We start from the raw sequence: 13934 nt of genomic DNA on the forward strand, positions 1-13934 counted from the left end.
AACTGTTAGTTTTTATTTTTTAGGAGAACAAGATACCTGCGGCCGGGAGACATTGAGGCGGCTTTGTTCTTATCCCTATTTGATAGAGCAGTGTGGGCCGGCTGGTGAGTAACTAACTTTAGCCACATTATTCCTTTTTTCTTTGATGTTTATGCGTGACGCTGGTTTGGTTGCCAGGGTCGCGCTTATGTGGTTGCTAATGGGGGAGTGTTTTGTACACGCCCCGTCACTACGAGGGTCACATGACTATTTGTCATGGTGACGTCGTACAACAAGGAAGCGGCTTCTGGTGTGCTCACACGCCGTCCTACACTGCAATGAGAGTTTGGTGAGTGAATGCGCAGTAGCGCATATTATTTGCATATGATATGAGCAGTCTTCTTTCAAGTCCGCTCACTGGTTGTAGGACGCTGGGGAAGGCATTATTATGGGATGTCCCAATTTAAATATTAAGGGCTGTAGTTTTCCTCTTGGTCCGCTTAGCTGCCTGAGTGTTCTGATTGGTCGCAGGTACTTTACTCTGATTGGTGGATGTGTCCTGAGTGGACTATTTAAAGGCATATTCTATGCTGGTTTAGTGTGACATTACTCTATGCAGCTTGAGAAAGATCTATTGATCGAAACAGTGCTGCTGTCGCTGTTGAAGATTTCTGTCATGATATTTTAACTAATAAAGAGCTATAATACTACAGATGGTGCTGGCTTGACTGTGGAGGAGATGGGGGAACGTCTGGAGTGCAGAGACGCTGCAAGCCTTAGCACATCTATTTTTCCCCTCCTTGGGTGCTTGTTTTACACTGATAAAAATCCCCCCTAGCATTGCATTAGCAAGAGTTTTTTAACTCACTAGTGCTTAGAAAAGGCTTCTAGTGGGGTTGAGCCCTTAATCCTATTCTGAGTTTCTGCAGGAAATTGTAACCCAGACTACCTGAAAACAATAGAATAGGACAGCTGTCATCTTGCATCTGTGTAAACAGTTTCAATACGTTTATTTTGCTACCCTTTAGTCTACTGTACCGTTACATATACTTGTAATATAAGGTGAAATACAGTACAATGACAATGGACAGCAACAAGCTGAAATAATCTTACCAATATACCAGACCAATAGGTCACACCAGTGTGTAAAAGTTCCCTTCCATAATATCCATCCAAAATTGTTATAACAATTCCAAGGCAAAGTATCAAAACTGCTGAAAAGACCTGTGTTGCCTGAAAGAGAGAAGAAATAAAAGAAACAGCACAATTCACTAAAGAGGTTATTGTTCATACTTATAGAATATAATTAATAGGCACATTTTACTTTAGCTGTTTAACCACCCTGGCGTTCTATTAAGATCGCCAGGGCGGCTGCGGGAGGGTTTTTTTTAAATAAAAAAAAAACTATTTCATGCAGCCAACTGAAAGTTGGCTGCATGAAAGCCCACTAGATGGCGCTCCGGAGGCGTTCTTCCGATCGCCTCCGGCAGCCAGAAGTAACACGGAAGGCCGCAATGAGCAGCCTTCCGTGTTTGGCTTCTCCTGTCGCCATGGCGATGAGCGGAGTGACGTCATGGACGTCAGCCGACGTCCTGACGTCAGCCGCCTCCGATCCAGCCCTTAGCGCTGGCCGGAACTATTTGTTCCGGCTGCGCAGGGCTCAGGCGGCTGGGGGGACCCTCTTTCGCCGCTGCTCGCGGCGGATCGCCGCAGAGCGGCGGCGATCGGGCAGCACACGCGGCTGGCAAAGTGCCGGCTGCGTGTGCTGCTCTTTATTTGAGCAAAATCGGCCCAGCAGGGCCTGAGCGGCAGCCATCGGCGGTGATGGACGAGCTGAGCTCGTCCATACCGCTAAGATGGTTAAGCATTATTTAGATCTTTAGGAAGTGTTGTTTTCTTTTTCTTTTTTCTCTGTTTTTACTTTTTAATACTTTTTTTTAACTTTTCTTAATTGTTCATTTTAACCACTTAAGCTCTCAGTCGTTTTCACTTTATACATCCGAGCAATGTTCATCTCCCATTCATTAGCCTATAACTTTATCACTACTTATCACAATGAACTGATCTATATCTTGTTTTTTCCGCCACCAATTAGGCTTTCTTTGGGGGTACATTTTGCTAAGAGATACCTTACTGTAATTTTTAACAGTAAGAATAAGAAAAAAATGAAAAAATTCATTATTTTTCAGTTTTCGGCCATTATAGTTTTAAAATAATACCTGCCTCCATAATTAAAACCCACGTATTGTAATTGCCCATTTGTCACGGTTATTTCACCATTTAAATTATGTCCCTATCACAATGTATTGCGACAATATTTTATTTGGAAATAAAAGAGCATTTTTTCCGTTTTGCATTCATCACTATTTACAAGCTTATAAAAAAAAAATAGAGAGAAATATTTCATCTTTACATAGATATTTAAAAAGTTTAGACCCTTAGGTAAATATTTATGTGTTGTTGTTTTTTTTATAGTAATGTTTTTTTTGTTTTTTTTATTAAACATTTTATGTGGGCATTTTTGGAAGGGTGGGATATAAAAGTGTTTTATTTGGGGAAATATTTGTGTATGGTAATGTTTTTTTACTTTTACTTGTAGTTTTACTTTTTGGCCACAAGATGGCAATCTCGATTTTGTTTACATGACGTCACTCTAAGCGTACAATGTGCGCTTAGAGGGACATAGCTTCAGAAAAAGCGAAGCTTCCGAGAGAAGCTGTCGCTTTTTCAGCGGGGGAGAGGAATCAGTGATCGGGCTCCATAGCCCGATACATTGATTCCGTGGCTACCGAATCCGCGTCCGGGAGTGCGCGTGCACGCGCGCGATCGGGCGCGGGAGCACGCCTGTCCTCCTTGACGTTTTTATACGTCAAGGAGGACAAAGTGGTTAAAGGACAACAGTAACGAGAGGGATATGGAGGCGGCTATATTTATTTCCTTTTAAACAATGCCAGTTGCCTGGCTGGCAGCCCTTTCTGTCTATTTGGCTACAGTAGTGTCTGAATCACACAAGAAACAAGCATGCAGCTAATCTTGTCAGATCTGACAATGATGTGAGAAATACTGATATGCATGCTTATGATGCTTATGATTTATTACTGCGGATCATGGATCTCTCTGAATTAATTTCAGTTTACTGTTGAAACATTCATTTTAGGTTCCCTATTGGTCAAATGCATAAGATTCCTATTGGTGGACTTTGCTTAAAGTGAACCCGAGGCGATGTTCTAGGAATGAAATCCCAATACAGAGGCTGGGTCTGCCTAAAGAGCCCAGCCTCTTTTGCTATTTAGATTCCCCCAAAGCCCCCCCCCCCCCCCCTGCGCGCTGTGAGACTCCATAATTCACAGCCGTGCTGCCGACACTGAGCGTGTCAGCAGCGGCTGAGTTTACCTTTGTAATGCCAGTCTCCGCTCTCCCCCGCCTCCTGCATCGCTCCGGTCCCCGCCCACGTCCCTTCCCTCCACGCTGATTGGAGGGAAGGGACGCAGGCGGGACCGGAGCGATGCAGGAGGTGGGGGAGCAGCCGAGACTGACAGGAGGAGGTAAACACAGCGCGGCTGTGAATTATGCGGGTCTCGCTGAGCGCAGGGGGGCTTTGGGGGAATCTAAATAGCAACAGAGGCTGGGCTCTTTAGGCAGACCCAGCCTCTGTATTGGGATTTCATTCCTAGAACCCGGCCTTAGGTTCTCTTTAATGAATATGTATTTATGCAAATGGGACAAGCTTTCACAGCTCTCCATCAGGTCCTCCATTGTAGTATAAATGACAGGCTGTTTGGTTTAGCAATACGAGTGTGTTCCGATACTATCTGAAGGAGGAACTTTGTTCTGAAATGCCGTGCGTCATGGTGACCCGGCACACACTTTTCATGCCTGCCTTGGATTTTAAATGAGCTATAAATAAACTACTATTTTAGACGGTGCGGATCCTGACAACTGATTTAATACTGATCCCTGTGCACTCCAGGGGTGATCACTGCACGTCTTGACCCATTGGTGCAGTCACAATTGAAAGTTGAGGTGCTGGTATTAGGCAGCAGGGGTGGAGGGAGTAGGATTAGCTGGAGGAAGGATGTGTACTTAGGCATACATTACCTTGTACCGCCGATCGCTCCTTCACTTACTCAGTTAGTTTACTGTAGTCCTGACGCCAGCCAATACTTTGTGGCTTCAGTCCCCTCATGGTGATTGGCTGGCTGCAGGGCTCCTGTAAACTAACTAGGAAGTGATCGGTGGGACAAGGTAATGTATGCCTATGCACACATCTTCCCTCCACCTAATCTTACTTCCCCCCCCCTGCCTAATACTAGCCCCCCCCCCCCCGCATTTCTTAACACTTATAATGGTATTAGCGTTATAAGTGTAAGTCACCCTGCATGCGCCATTTTTTAACAGTTATAACGCTAAATAGCATTATATAATGTAAGTCAATGTGGTGCCATTTTTATACCCTCTATCTGTCCCGTCTTAAGCTACTGCTCGGTAAAAACTGCTGCATGTCATGACCAGGGCTGTCTGGGATGCACATGCACTGATCACCTCAAGTGATGGATAATGATGGATAATTGCAGCCAGCTGCAAGCGCCCTGCACATAAACTCGAGGGGCTGTCAAGCAGTTGCAATAGGTATGCTGCTGTCAGCCATTCATTTGAAAGAGCCCTAAAGAATATCTGACCCTAGACAAACCTACCTAAGGTGAGCACATTCACCAATTGCTGTAAATAAGAAAAACCCGACACAAACACACATATGCAAATGCGTTCCCGAACTGTCATATTTCCTGAACTGCCATATTTCCTGAACTGCCATATTTCTAATAGTATCACACAAGTGATGACAAGATGATTTAGCAGAGAAGAGGGGGTCAGGAGTGATCGGGTGTAGCCTGACCAAGAAGGCACAAGAGAGCTGAGCTCCACAATTAACACCTGAATTAGTTTCATATCACTGCAGCTTTACTGTACCTGTATCAGGAGGAGGGGAAAACTAGATAGCAAAAAAACGAACAAAACAAAGCATGCTTTTGTTGGAGGATGTCACCACCACCAAAGATTCATTTTAGGTGCTCTATATGCTCAGACACAACTCCTGCCTCCTGTGCTCAGAAAGGTGAAGAGACATAAAATATAAAATGTCAGAACAATTAAATCTACATATATTGCTATTTAAGGACTGGCTTACCCCAAGAGCTTCAGGCTCTCCTTGATAGAACTTATGAAGTGGCTTGGGAAGATCACTTGATACATTTTGCACCAGTCGTCCATCAGGCAACCCAAACTGAATAACTTGTGTGTTTGCTTCAGGGATGTCATCAGTGTTTCTTAGGTCTGCCTTAGCTGTTGACATGATTCCGTAGCTCCTAGATTCTCAACGTGTAGTATGCTTACCCCAGGGGGTACTTCTGATGTTTCCAGGGGGAACTCAGGCTTGATATACTTAACAAAGAATAACACATTTAGGCCTATATGCAATTAACTTTTTCACCTGAGTTTTCTCCTAGGAGATAATTTTTCATTTTCTATTACATTAACTTTCTAGCACTCTGCAATTGAAAAAGTACCACAAATTAGATAAAAGAGTACGATCAAACCTATTTTGAGTATTTTCTTGCTTGCTGGGGGTTTAAATGGCATTTTCATTACAAATTTAAAAATATCACCTAGGAGAAAACTCAGGAGAAAAAATAAAAATGAATTGCATATGGGCCTTAGAGTTTTAGAAAATGATAAATCTTATTTAAACAATACCAAATTAGTATTTTAGCTAATTAAAAGCAATAGTAAATGCTTAGAAATTGTTTACAACCAATTATCATGTACTACGATTAAATATATATTTGTCAAGGGGTACTTGTGATAATGTTTACAATGCTAGGGGGTAGTTGGTGAATACAGGGTTTAAAAGGGGTACATACCGATAAAATGTTGAGAAACACTGCCCTAGCAGATGCAAAAAAAAAAACAAATACACAAAGGCCTCAATTCTGGTAGGGGTTTCAAGCAAACTACCACATGTATGTTAATAATTTACTGCATGCAGTAATGACATTTAGCAATTCTGGTAGATTTTAGTCATGTTTTACCGCATGTGGTAAATTTTAGTCATGAATTACCATATGTGGTAAACTATGTTGCAATTTGTGCGGTAATTTGCATTCATTTTACCAAAAATCGCTATTCTTATGGAAATTAGCGGGCATGTTAGCACATAAGCAGCCAGTTTAAGCCCTGCCTGTACCTGGTGGTAAAGTCAATTTGCATGCATTTTGCAGTTTGTAGTGGGGTTCCTATTCAGGCTGTGTAATAGAATAGAAATAAAATGTAATGAAGAATAGAAATAAAACTCCAAATATTTACTGGATTTTTTTTATAGGGGATGCCTATCTAACTTTTCATAGGTTGCTACATAATCAAATACACCTTCCTTCCCTCAAAAAAAAAAAAAAAAAGACATCTTCCAAAGACTATCCTAGCTTATGGAAGACAATTAAAGACTACTATTATTTATTTACCGCATGCTTACCGCTGAAATACCCCACTTTTTACCCCACTTAAAGAGAACCTGTAACAAAAAAAGTTCCCCTTGGGGGTACTCACCTCGAGAGGGGGAAGCCTCAAGGTCCCAATGAGGCTTCCCCCACCCCTGTAGCTGCAGGCAGTCCAGCGCTGGCTCCCCCGAAGTGTTCCGGAATCCTCCCTGGACAAGCCTGACAAGCGCTGATTTATTTAACTTTCCTGGCTCCAGCGGGGGCGGTATTGCGGCTCTCCGCACGGAGATAGGCAAAAATAGCCAATCTCCATCGGGTCCACTCTACTGCGCAGGCGCAGGAGACTTGCGCCTGTGCAGTAGAGCGGCCTGACAGCGATCGGCTATTTCCACCTATCTCTGAGGCGGCGAGACGATACTGCGCCTGCGCTGGAGCCGGGAAGGTAAATCTTTACATCCCTGCTGTTCGGGGAGCTTTATCGCCACCGCAGTGGGACCGAGGAGGACGGGGGAAGCCTCAATAGGATCTGGAGGATTCCCCCACCAGAGGTGAGTACCCCCAAGGGGAGGTTTTTAAAGTTGCAGGTTTTCTTTAATGCATTTTCCGGATGTTCTACTGCATGTTCGGAAATGTGGAAAAATCTTTCAGAATTGCTAAAAAAAAAAGAGCAAAATACCACATGAGGTATGTTACCAACAAAAAAATATTTACCGTACATTGCTACCAGAATTGAGGGCAAAGTGGAGCAGCTCAGTCAACTTATTTCTCGTTATTAGGCCCAGCCTTAAATGTAAAACAAAAGAAGTACGTATGCCTAAAACAGGAAACGAGACAGAGCTTCAGTTAGTGTTTTCTGTGTCTTCAGGCTGTAGAATCTTAAGGACCAGTCTGTGTATAAATGGCTGCTCTGCACTGAGTGATCGGCTCACCACCAGACAGAGGAAGATGGATCCAGCAACGTCCCCCTGAGAACGAGCACTCCACAATCCATCTTCCGGCCAGCAGGTACACATGACGTCAGATGGCGGGCGTGAATGGGAAGTCAAATGATTGCGGTACTTTGCAGTCGCTGGGGAGCTTACAGATCGAATCCGCAATGACAGTTGTTATTGCTGTGCATAGCTAAACGTCGTTCATGTGATTGCGCTCCTGTACCCACATTGCGAGATTGCGTAGTGGGTACGGGCCTTTATTGTGTTAACCACTTGCCGACCGCACGCTTATACCGTGCGTCGGCAAAGTGGCAGCTGCAGGACCAGCGACGCAGTACTGCGTCGCCAGCTGCAGGCTGATTAATTAGGAAGCAGCCGCTCGCGCGAGCGGCTGCTTCCTGTCAAATCACGGCGGGGGGCTCCGTGAATAGCCTGCGGGCCGCCGATGGCGGCTCGCAGGCTAAATGTAAACACAAGCGGAAATAATCCGCTTTGTTTACATTTGTACGGCGCTGCTGCGCAGCAGCGCCGTAAGGCAGATCGGCGATCCCCGGCCAATCAGCGGCCGGGGATCGCCGCCATGTGACAGGGGACGTCCCGTCACTGGCTGCACAGGACGGATAGCGTCCTGTGCAGCCTCGATCGCCGGGGGGGGGGGGGGGGGGCAGGTAGGAGAGGGAGGGGGAGGATTTCGCCACGGAGGGGGGCTTTGAGGTGCCCCCCCCCGCAACACCCAGGCAGGCAGGAGAGATCAGACCCCCCCTGCACATCATCCCCATAGGGGGGAAAAAAGGGGGGCAATCTGATCTCTCTGCCTGCACGCTGATCTGTGCTGGTGGCTGCACAGCCCACCCAGCACAGATCACTCAAAACAGCGCTGGTCCTTAAGGGGGGGTAAAGGGTGGGTCATCAAGTGGTTAAGCACTGTTCTTTTGTCACACATCAAAATAATAATAAACTGCTCTTTGAAGGCCACAAGGATATTTATAAAGTACAAGCAAATAGGCAGTACTGTACTACTGTATACCAGATCACATCTGACCTGCTTCTTCTAGGAATGAAACAAATATTGTTCTTACAAATCTTATTTGTTGTAATTATAGTAAAACAGCGGCCGAAATTTTAAATCACCCCATCAAGAGAAACAGTAATACCTCCTCTCATTATCCTTTTTTTTCTTGTAGCCTCAATGTCAGCACAACAGCTGGGTTGCCCCGCCCCTCAACCCCCATAGGACAGATTTTCTATATCAAATGCTCAGTGACTGCGACCGGTATTCTTTTTTTTGTCCTCCCTCAGGACATCATATTTCTTTCCAGGGGGAAGACACTGATTAGGATGCTAAATGCTCCTTTACAGCTGTACTTCGCCTGTTGGTCAAAAGGCCACCCGTTTTTCTGCTCACAATGTGGCTGTTGTGTGGGGGGTGCAGGGCTTTCTGATTTTTATCTATTTTCTTTCCTTGGTAGGATTAGTCCGTTTTCCCCATCTCCCTTCTTACCCAGTATTTCAGAGCTCCAGATTGCGGCGTCCATGCTGTTTCCGGCGATTCCCTAGGGCGTACGTGCGCATCATGTTCCTCCTCATATACGCAATGAGTGGGTTGCACCGTCTCCTCCTCGCGAAGGGGCGGTATGCCCTTACATGTTGGGTAGCGCCATGCCTTGTGTGGGCGGAAGTCCGCTCTGGGCATGCGTGGAGCGGAGGGGAGGGCATAACCTATTTAAGGCAGTAGATCTTCGCTCTCTCCGAGCGCAGATGTCGGAGACGTAGCTCCAACATTAGAGGGATTACTTGTTGTAGGTAGGACTAGAAATGTAAAGGGGAAGTAATAGTATTGTATCTTTTTACAATATATGATATCTTGTTTGCTCTGTCAATGCAATATAGTTTTTTGGCTAGTTCTATCACAGGTAATGGCTGCGACCAAAACAAAAAGGAGAGTTGTTTTCTGTTTTTAAAAGGAAAGACAAAGGAAAGGCAAAAACTTACCTATGTCAATCTTGATTCTCTGCAGCTCTACAAGAGTGAAGCCTCATAATTTGAGGGATAAAAGAAAGGATAAAGAGTATTATTCAAGATCAAGATCACGCAGTGAGTTGAACTTCTGTTGGTTGGTTTCCTAACAGACTAATTTCAATGTGGCAGCTAAAACACTAACTTTTTCAGGCAGGAATCGTTATTCGGAAAGAAGAGCTTCCTGATCTCGATCTAGAAGAAGAAGCAGAGAGGAAGAAGAAGATTATCAGACCATTCAAGGAGAGATCAACAAAGCTTAGCAATAGTCTGATCTCCTTCCCCAAAGACACAGACACAAAAACAGTGTTGGGCATGTGATAACGAAACCTTGCTGGACAAAAAGCTGTGTGAAATGTGCTTCAAAGAGTCATGCAGACAAAGAGATCAGGAGTCTTCAGAAGCTTTAGATCTGATACGTAAAGCAGTGAGAGAAGAAATGGATAGAGAGAGACAACTTCAATTGAAGTCTTTTTGAGGGTAAGCCCACCCATGCTTGCCAAGTAGGAGCACGTTTATTGATGTTCAGTTGAGTGTGGGTGGAGTCTGTAGAAGACCCGTGGATGTTAAACACGATAAAGGAAGGCCACTGTTGAATTTTCAAAAGAATTCCTCAAGAGCTGTTTGTGAAGACAGAGGTACCAAGAGTGTAAAACAAAAAAGAATGCATGTTTCAATATCTGATAGCCCTAGTGTCTCAAAATGCTGTAGAGGTTGTACCTCGAAAAGAGAGATTTAAGGGAGTATATTCTAGAATTATCCTAGTACAAAAGAAAGCGAAGGATTGGAGACCAGTAATAGCTCTTCGGAATCTCAATCAGTCAATATTACTTCAAAAATTCAAAACGGAATCATTACAATCCATAATGTCCTTGATACAACCAGGAGATTTTGGGTTTGATTCACTATTCAGCGCTAACTTAGTTAGCACGCCTAAAGAGTTTGGGCGCACAAAGTTAGTACCGATCACGCGCCAAAAACATTGCATGGTGCGCCGTTAACATCTCACCGTTCGCACAGTAATTCACCTTTGCGCGCTAAACGGTGCATCGTCCGTGTGAACAGTGTGACGCTAATGGCGCACCATGCAACATTTTCGCCACACCCGCTATGCGTGATCGGTACTTATTTTATTCACACAACTATTTACGTGCATATTAATGCGCACACGACCATTTACTGCAGGAAAACCCGCTTAGCGCTGTGGCGCTAATACTTAGGGCTGCATAGTGAATCAAGCCCATCATGTTATCAATAGATCTAAAAGACGTATACTTACACATTTCAATACACAGAAAGTACAGAAAATTTCTCAGATTACACTTTGCAAACCTACATTTCCAGTTCAAAGCTCTCCCTTTCGGTCTCTCCACCTCTCCCAGGACGTTCACAAAAGTTCCTCAAGCAACAATATCAATTATCAGACTAAAAGAAGTGCGCATATTCCATTATTTGGACGACATCTTACTTCTAGCAAGCACGGAAAGTCCGTTGATAAAAGACCGCGAATTAGCTTTGTCGATACTTCAAAAATGGGGTGGCTTATAATTTGTGAAAAAAGCCAACTAGTCCCTACAAGAAGAATGATTCATAGGAGCCGATTTTGACACGTCTTAAAACATAGTAAGGTAAAAGAAAAAGCACTGCTCATTTTGAATCTAGCAGTTCAGTGGATGAAAATAAACTTTGATGCAAGCAAGGCAATTTCTAAGGTTTCTTGGTTTGATAGCCTCCACCATAGCTACAGTAGTATGGAGTCTTTGGCACATGGACTGAAGTTAAGTTACAACACGTTAAGATCGCAAGTTTCTGCAATATCAGCAGTCCCCGGAGTGAGCTGGGCAAAATGTTCAGCTGTGCAGCAATTTCTTAAAGCTGTTTTAAAAATAGCACCTCCTAGAAAGGACTTCTTCCCTAAATGGGATTTGTCACTAGTCCTGAATAACTTAACTAAACCACCTTTTATACCATGTGAGCAATGCTCCTTAGTTAATTTAACTCACAAGGCGGTATTCCTGACGGCTATAGCGTCAGCTGCCAGAGTTTTCGGAAATTCAGGCCATCTGTTGTAAAGAACCTTACTTGTGTGAGAAAACGCGGAAAAGCCGCCGCATGTGCCAAGAGCAAGGCGGCTGACTCCGCGTCCAACGCGGCAGTTTGCACGCATAGACACGCGTCAGGTAGTATGGTGGAATGCGGAAAAGCCGCCGCATGTCCTGACAGCAAAGCGGCTGTTTCCGCGTCCAACGCGGCGGTTTGCATGCAGCAGCATGCGCTTAGTGTGACTGGGTCTGTTAGTGCACATAGGCAGATGGAGAGCTACGCGCGCGCGGGCCTGAACTCAGGGCCTTTATACCAGCAGGGGAAGTGTCAGCTGATCAGGAAGATCAGCTGATTCCTGCAGGACTCATGATTGGCTGAATGGCTCGGGCGGGGCGGCAGAGTCCAGCAACTATATATCCTGCTGCTTGTCAGTTGCTGGTTGTCTGCCATTGCTAACACTTACGTGGCTGGATGGTGTAATGGTTGAGGGCTCTGCCTCTGACGCAGGAGACCAGGGTTCGAATCTCGGCTCTGCCTGTTCAGTAAGCCAGCACCTATTCAGTAGTAGACCTTGGGCCAGTCTCACTAACACTGCTACTGCCTATAGAGCGCGTCCTAGTGGCTGCAGCTCTGGCGCTTTGAGTCCGCCAGGAGAAAAGCGCGATATAAGTGTTCTGTGTTTGTTTGTTTGTCTGTGTTTGTGAAGGCACTCAGACCATAGTCAGATCCTTACAGTGTGTTTGAACTAGGTGGACCTGGGAATTCACACTTAGCCAGATTCTGTTGATAGCTTAAAGTACTAATTCAATTGTATTATTTGTTAGACCAGTTCCAGGGTGTTGAGATCAAGGCCATCACACCCCAGACTAGGAATACTGCGTATCTTCTGTGTATTCTCTAGCATAGTTCCAGGGTGTTGAGATCAAGGCCCTCACACCCAAGATTAGGGAACTGTATTGTCATTTATGTTATACTCCAGACTAGTTCCAGGGTGTTGATGATCACGGAACTCACACCCAAGACTAGGGAATTGTATTATCATTTATGTTATGCTCCAGACTAGTATTGCTATTACTGTGTTACGTTAGCCCAGTTCAGGGCAAAACCTTGCATATTAGCAGCAGGGCTTCCTGCAACCCAGTCTCGGTCCCTCGCCCAGGGGTCCACAGGCTACAGGAATATCACCCACCGTCAGGGGTGAATTCCTCATGAGTCTTAGGCCGCCAGCTCCTCTGGTGGTCTCCACTCAGAGTTGTTACTGTTGCACCAAACACTTACACTCTCTCAGGTGTCTAGAGGTTAGACATATCTGATTATTGACGATTCCGCAGATCCTCAATAATCGGGTATATCTGTATTCTTGGGGATACTGCGGATCGCCAAGGATCAGATTCTCTCTCTGGTTGCTGACACCGATCGTTACAGAATGGCAGACCGAACTCAAATGGACGCACTGTATAGCCATGTTGAAGTCCTGACCACCGCGGTAAACCAACTTTCCGCGGCAGTTTTAAACCAACAGACCCAGATATGTCAGATATTTGGAGCTATTCAGGAACTTCAATCAGCTGTGAACTCAGTGCGATCTCCTCTAGTTACGGACATCCGTATGTCCGTGCCTGAAAAATTTTCTGGCGACAGATCTGACTTTCGGAACTTTAGAAATAGAGTGTTATCATACTTTGAGTTAATAATGGCAGTATTTGTATTTGTATAGCGCCTTTCTCCTGTCGGACTCAAAGCGCTTGCGAGGCAGCCACTAGAGCGCACTCAGTAGGCAGTAGCAGTGTTAAGGAGACTTGCCCAAGAAACTCCTTACTGAAATAGGTGCTGGCTTACTGAACAGGCAGAGCCAAGATTTGAACCCTGGTCTCCTGTGTCACAGGCAGAGCCCTTAACCATTACACTATCCAGCCACTGCTAGTTAAGGCCTAATTCGCCTGGAACCGAGGCACAGAGAATTACGTTCATTAAGACTCTGTTGTCAGGGGATTCCCAGACCTGGGCACATGGTCTTCCTATTGGGCATCAGGCCCTCACCTTGGTCGATGAATTTTTTAAGGCTATGGCTATGATTTACGATGACCCAGACATCGCCTCGACTTCTGAATGGAAGCTCAGGCTTCTGCATCAGGGCAAAGGTCCGGTGGAGAATTATGCTGCGGAGTTCAGGAGGTGGGCAGTCTCGGCTAGATGGGACGCATTCGCCCTCCTAAACTGTTTTTTGACCGGATTGTCAGATACTATTCATGAGGTAATGATAGGCCATCCTGAGCCTGAATCATTGGATGAGGCAATCTCTTAGGCCATACAGATAGATCGCCGTTTGCGCCACCAGAGACAGGTTCGTGGTAGAGTGGCCAGAAGGTCTATCTTACACGACTCTTCTCGGTCTCCCTCACCTCCAGGGGAACCTATGCAGATTGGGTACACAAGGTTGAGTCTGGGGGAAAAGAGTCGCAGGAGCCCAAAG

The 13934-nt window shown here is 45.2% G+C and overlaps 1 protein-coding gene and 1 long non-coding RNA gene across 6 annotated transcripts in view; one reads left to right on the forward strand and one right to left on the reverse strand.

The window, feature by feature from the left end:
* The window catches only part of LOC137521331 (membrane-spanning 4-domains subfamily A member 4A-like), a 142060-nt gene that overhangs the window by 114931 nt on the left and 13195 nt on the right, over window positions 1-13934 (reverse strand). For 2 of the 5 annotated variants that reach the window (XM_068240456.1, XM_068240452.1), the window contains exons 2-3: window positions 5165-5418; window positions 1093-1212 (exon numbers count right to left, since the gene is read on the reverse strand). In XM_068240456.1, the coding sequence (XP_068096557.1) occupies window positions 1093-1212; window positions 5165-5329 (285 nt within the window). In that variant the 5' untranslated portion in view covers window positions 5330-5418. Of the gene's footprint in view, window positions 1-1092; window positions 1213-5164; window positions 5445-9394; window positions 9614-13934 lie in introns of all 5 variants that reach the window. The other 3 variants (XM_068240454.1, XM_068240453.1, XM_068240455.1) reach the window with 3 other exon arrangements.
* LOC137521333 (uncharacterized) lies at window positions 4819-9497 on the forward strand. Its single transcript, XR_011022098.1, has 3 exons — window positions 4819-5092; window positions 7336-7475; window positions 9420-9497. It is a non-coding gene; the product is annotated as an uncharacterized lncRNA (long non-coding RNA).

This window comes from Hyperolius riggenbachi, chromosome 6 (assembly GCF_040937935.1).
Source record: "Hyperolius riggenbachi isolate aHypRig1 chromosome 6, aHypRig1.pri, whole genome shotgun sequence".
NCBI lineage: Eukaryota > Metazoa > Chordata > Amphibia > Anura > Hyperoliidae > Hyperolius > Hyperolius riggenbachi.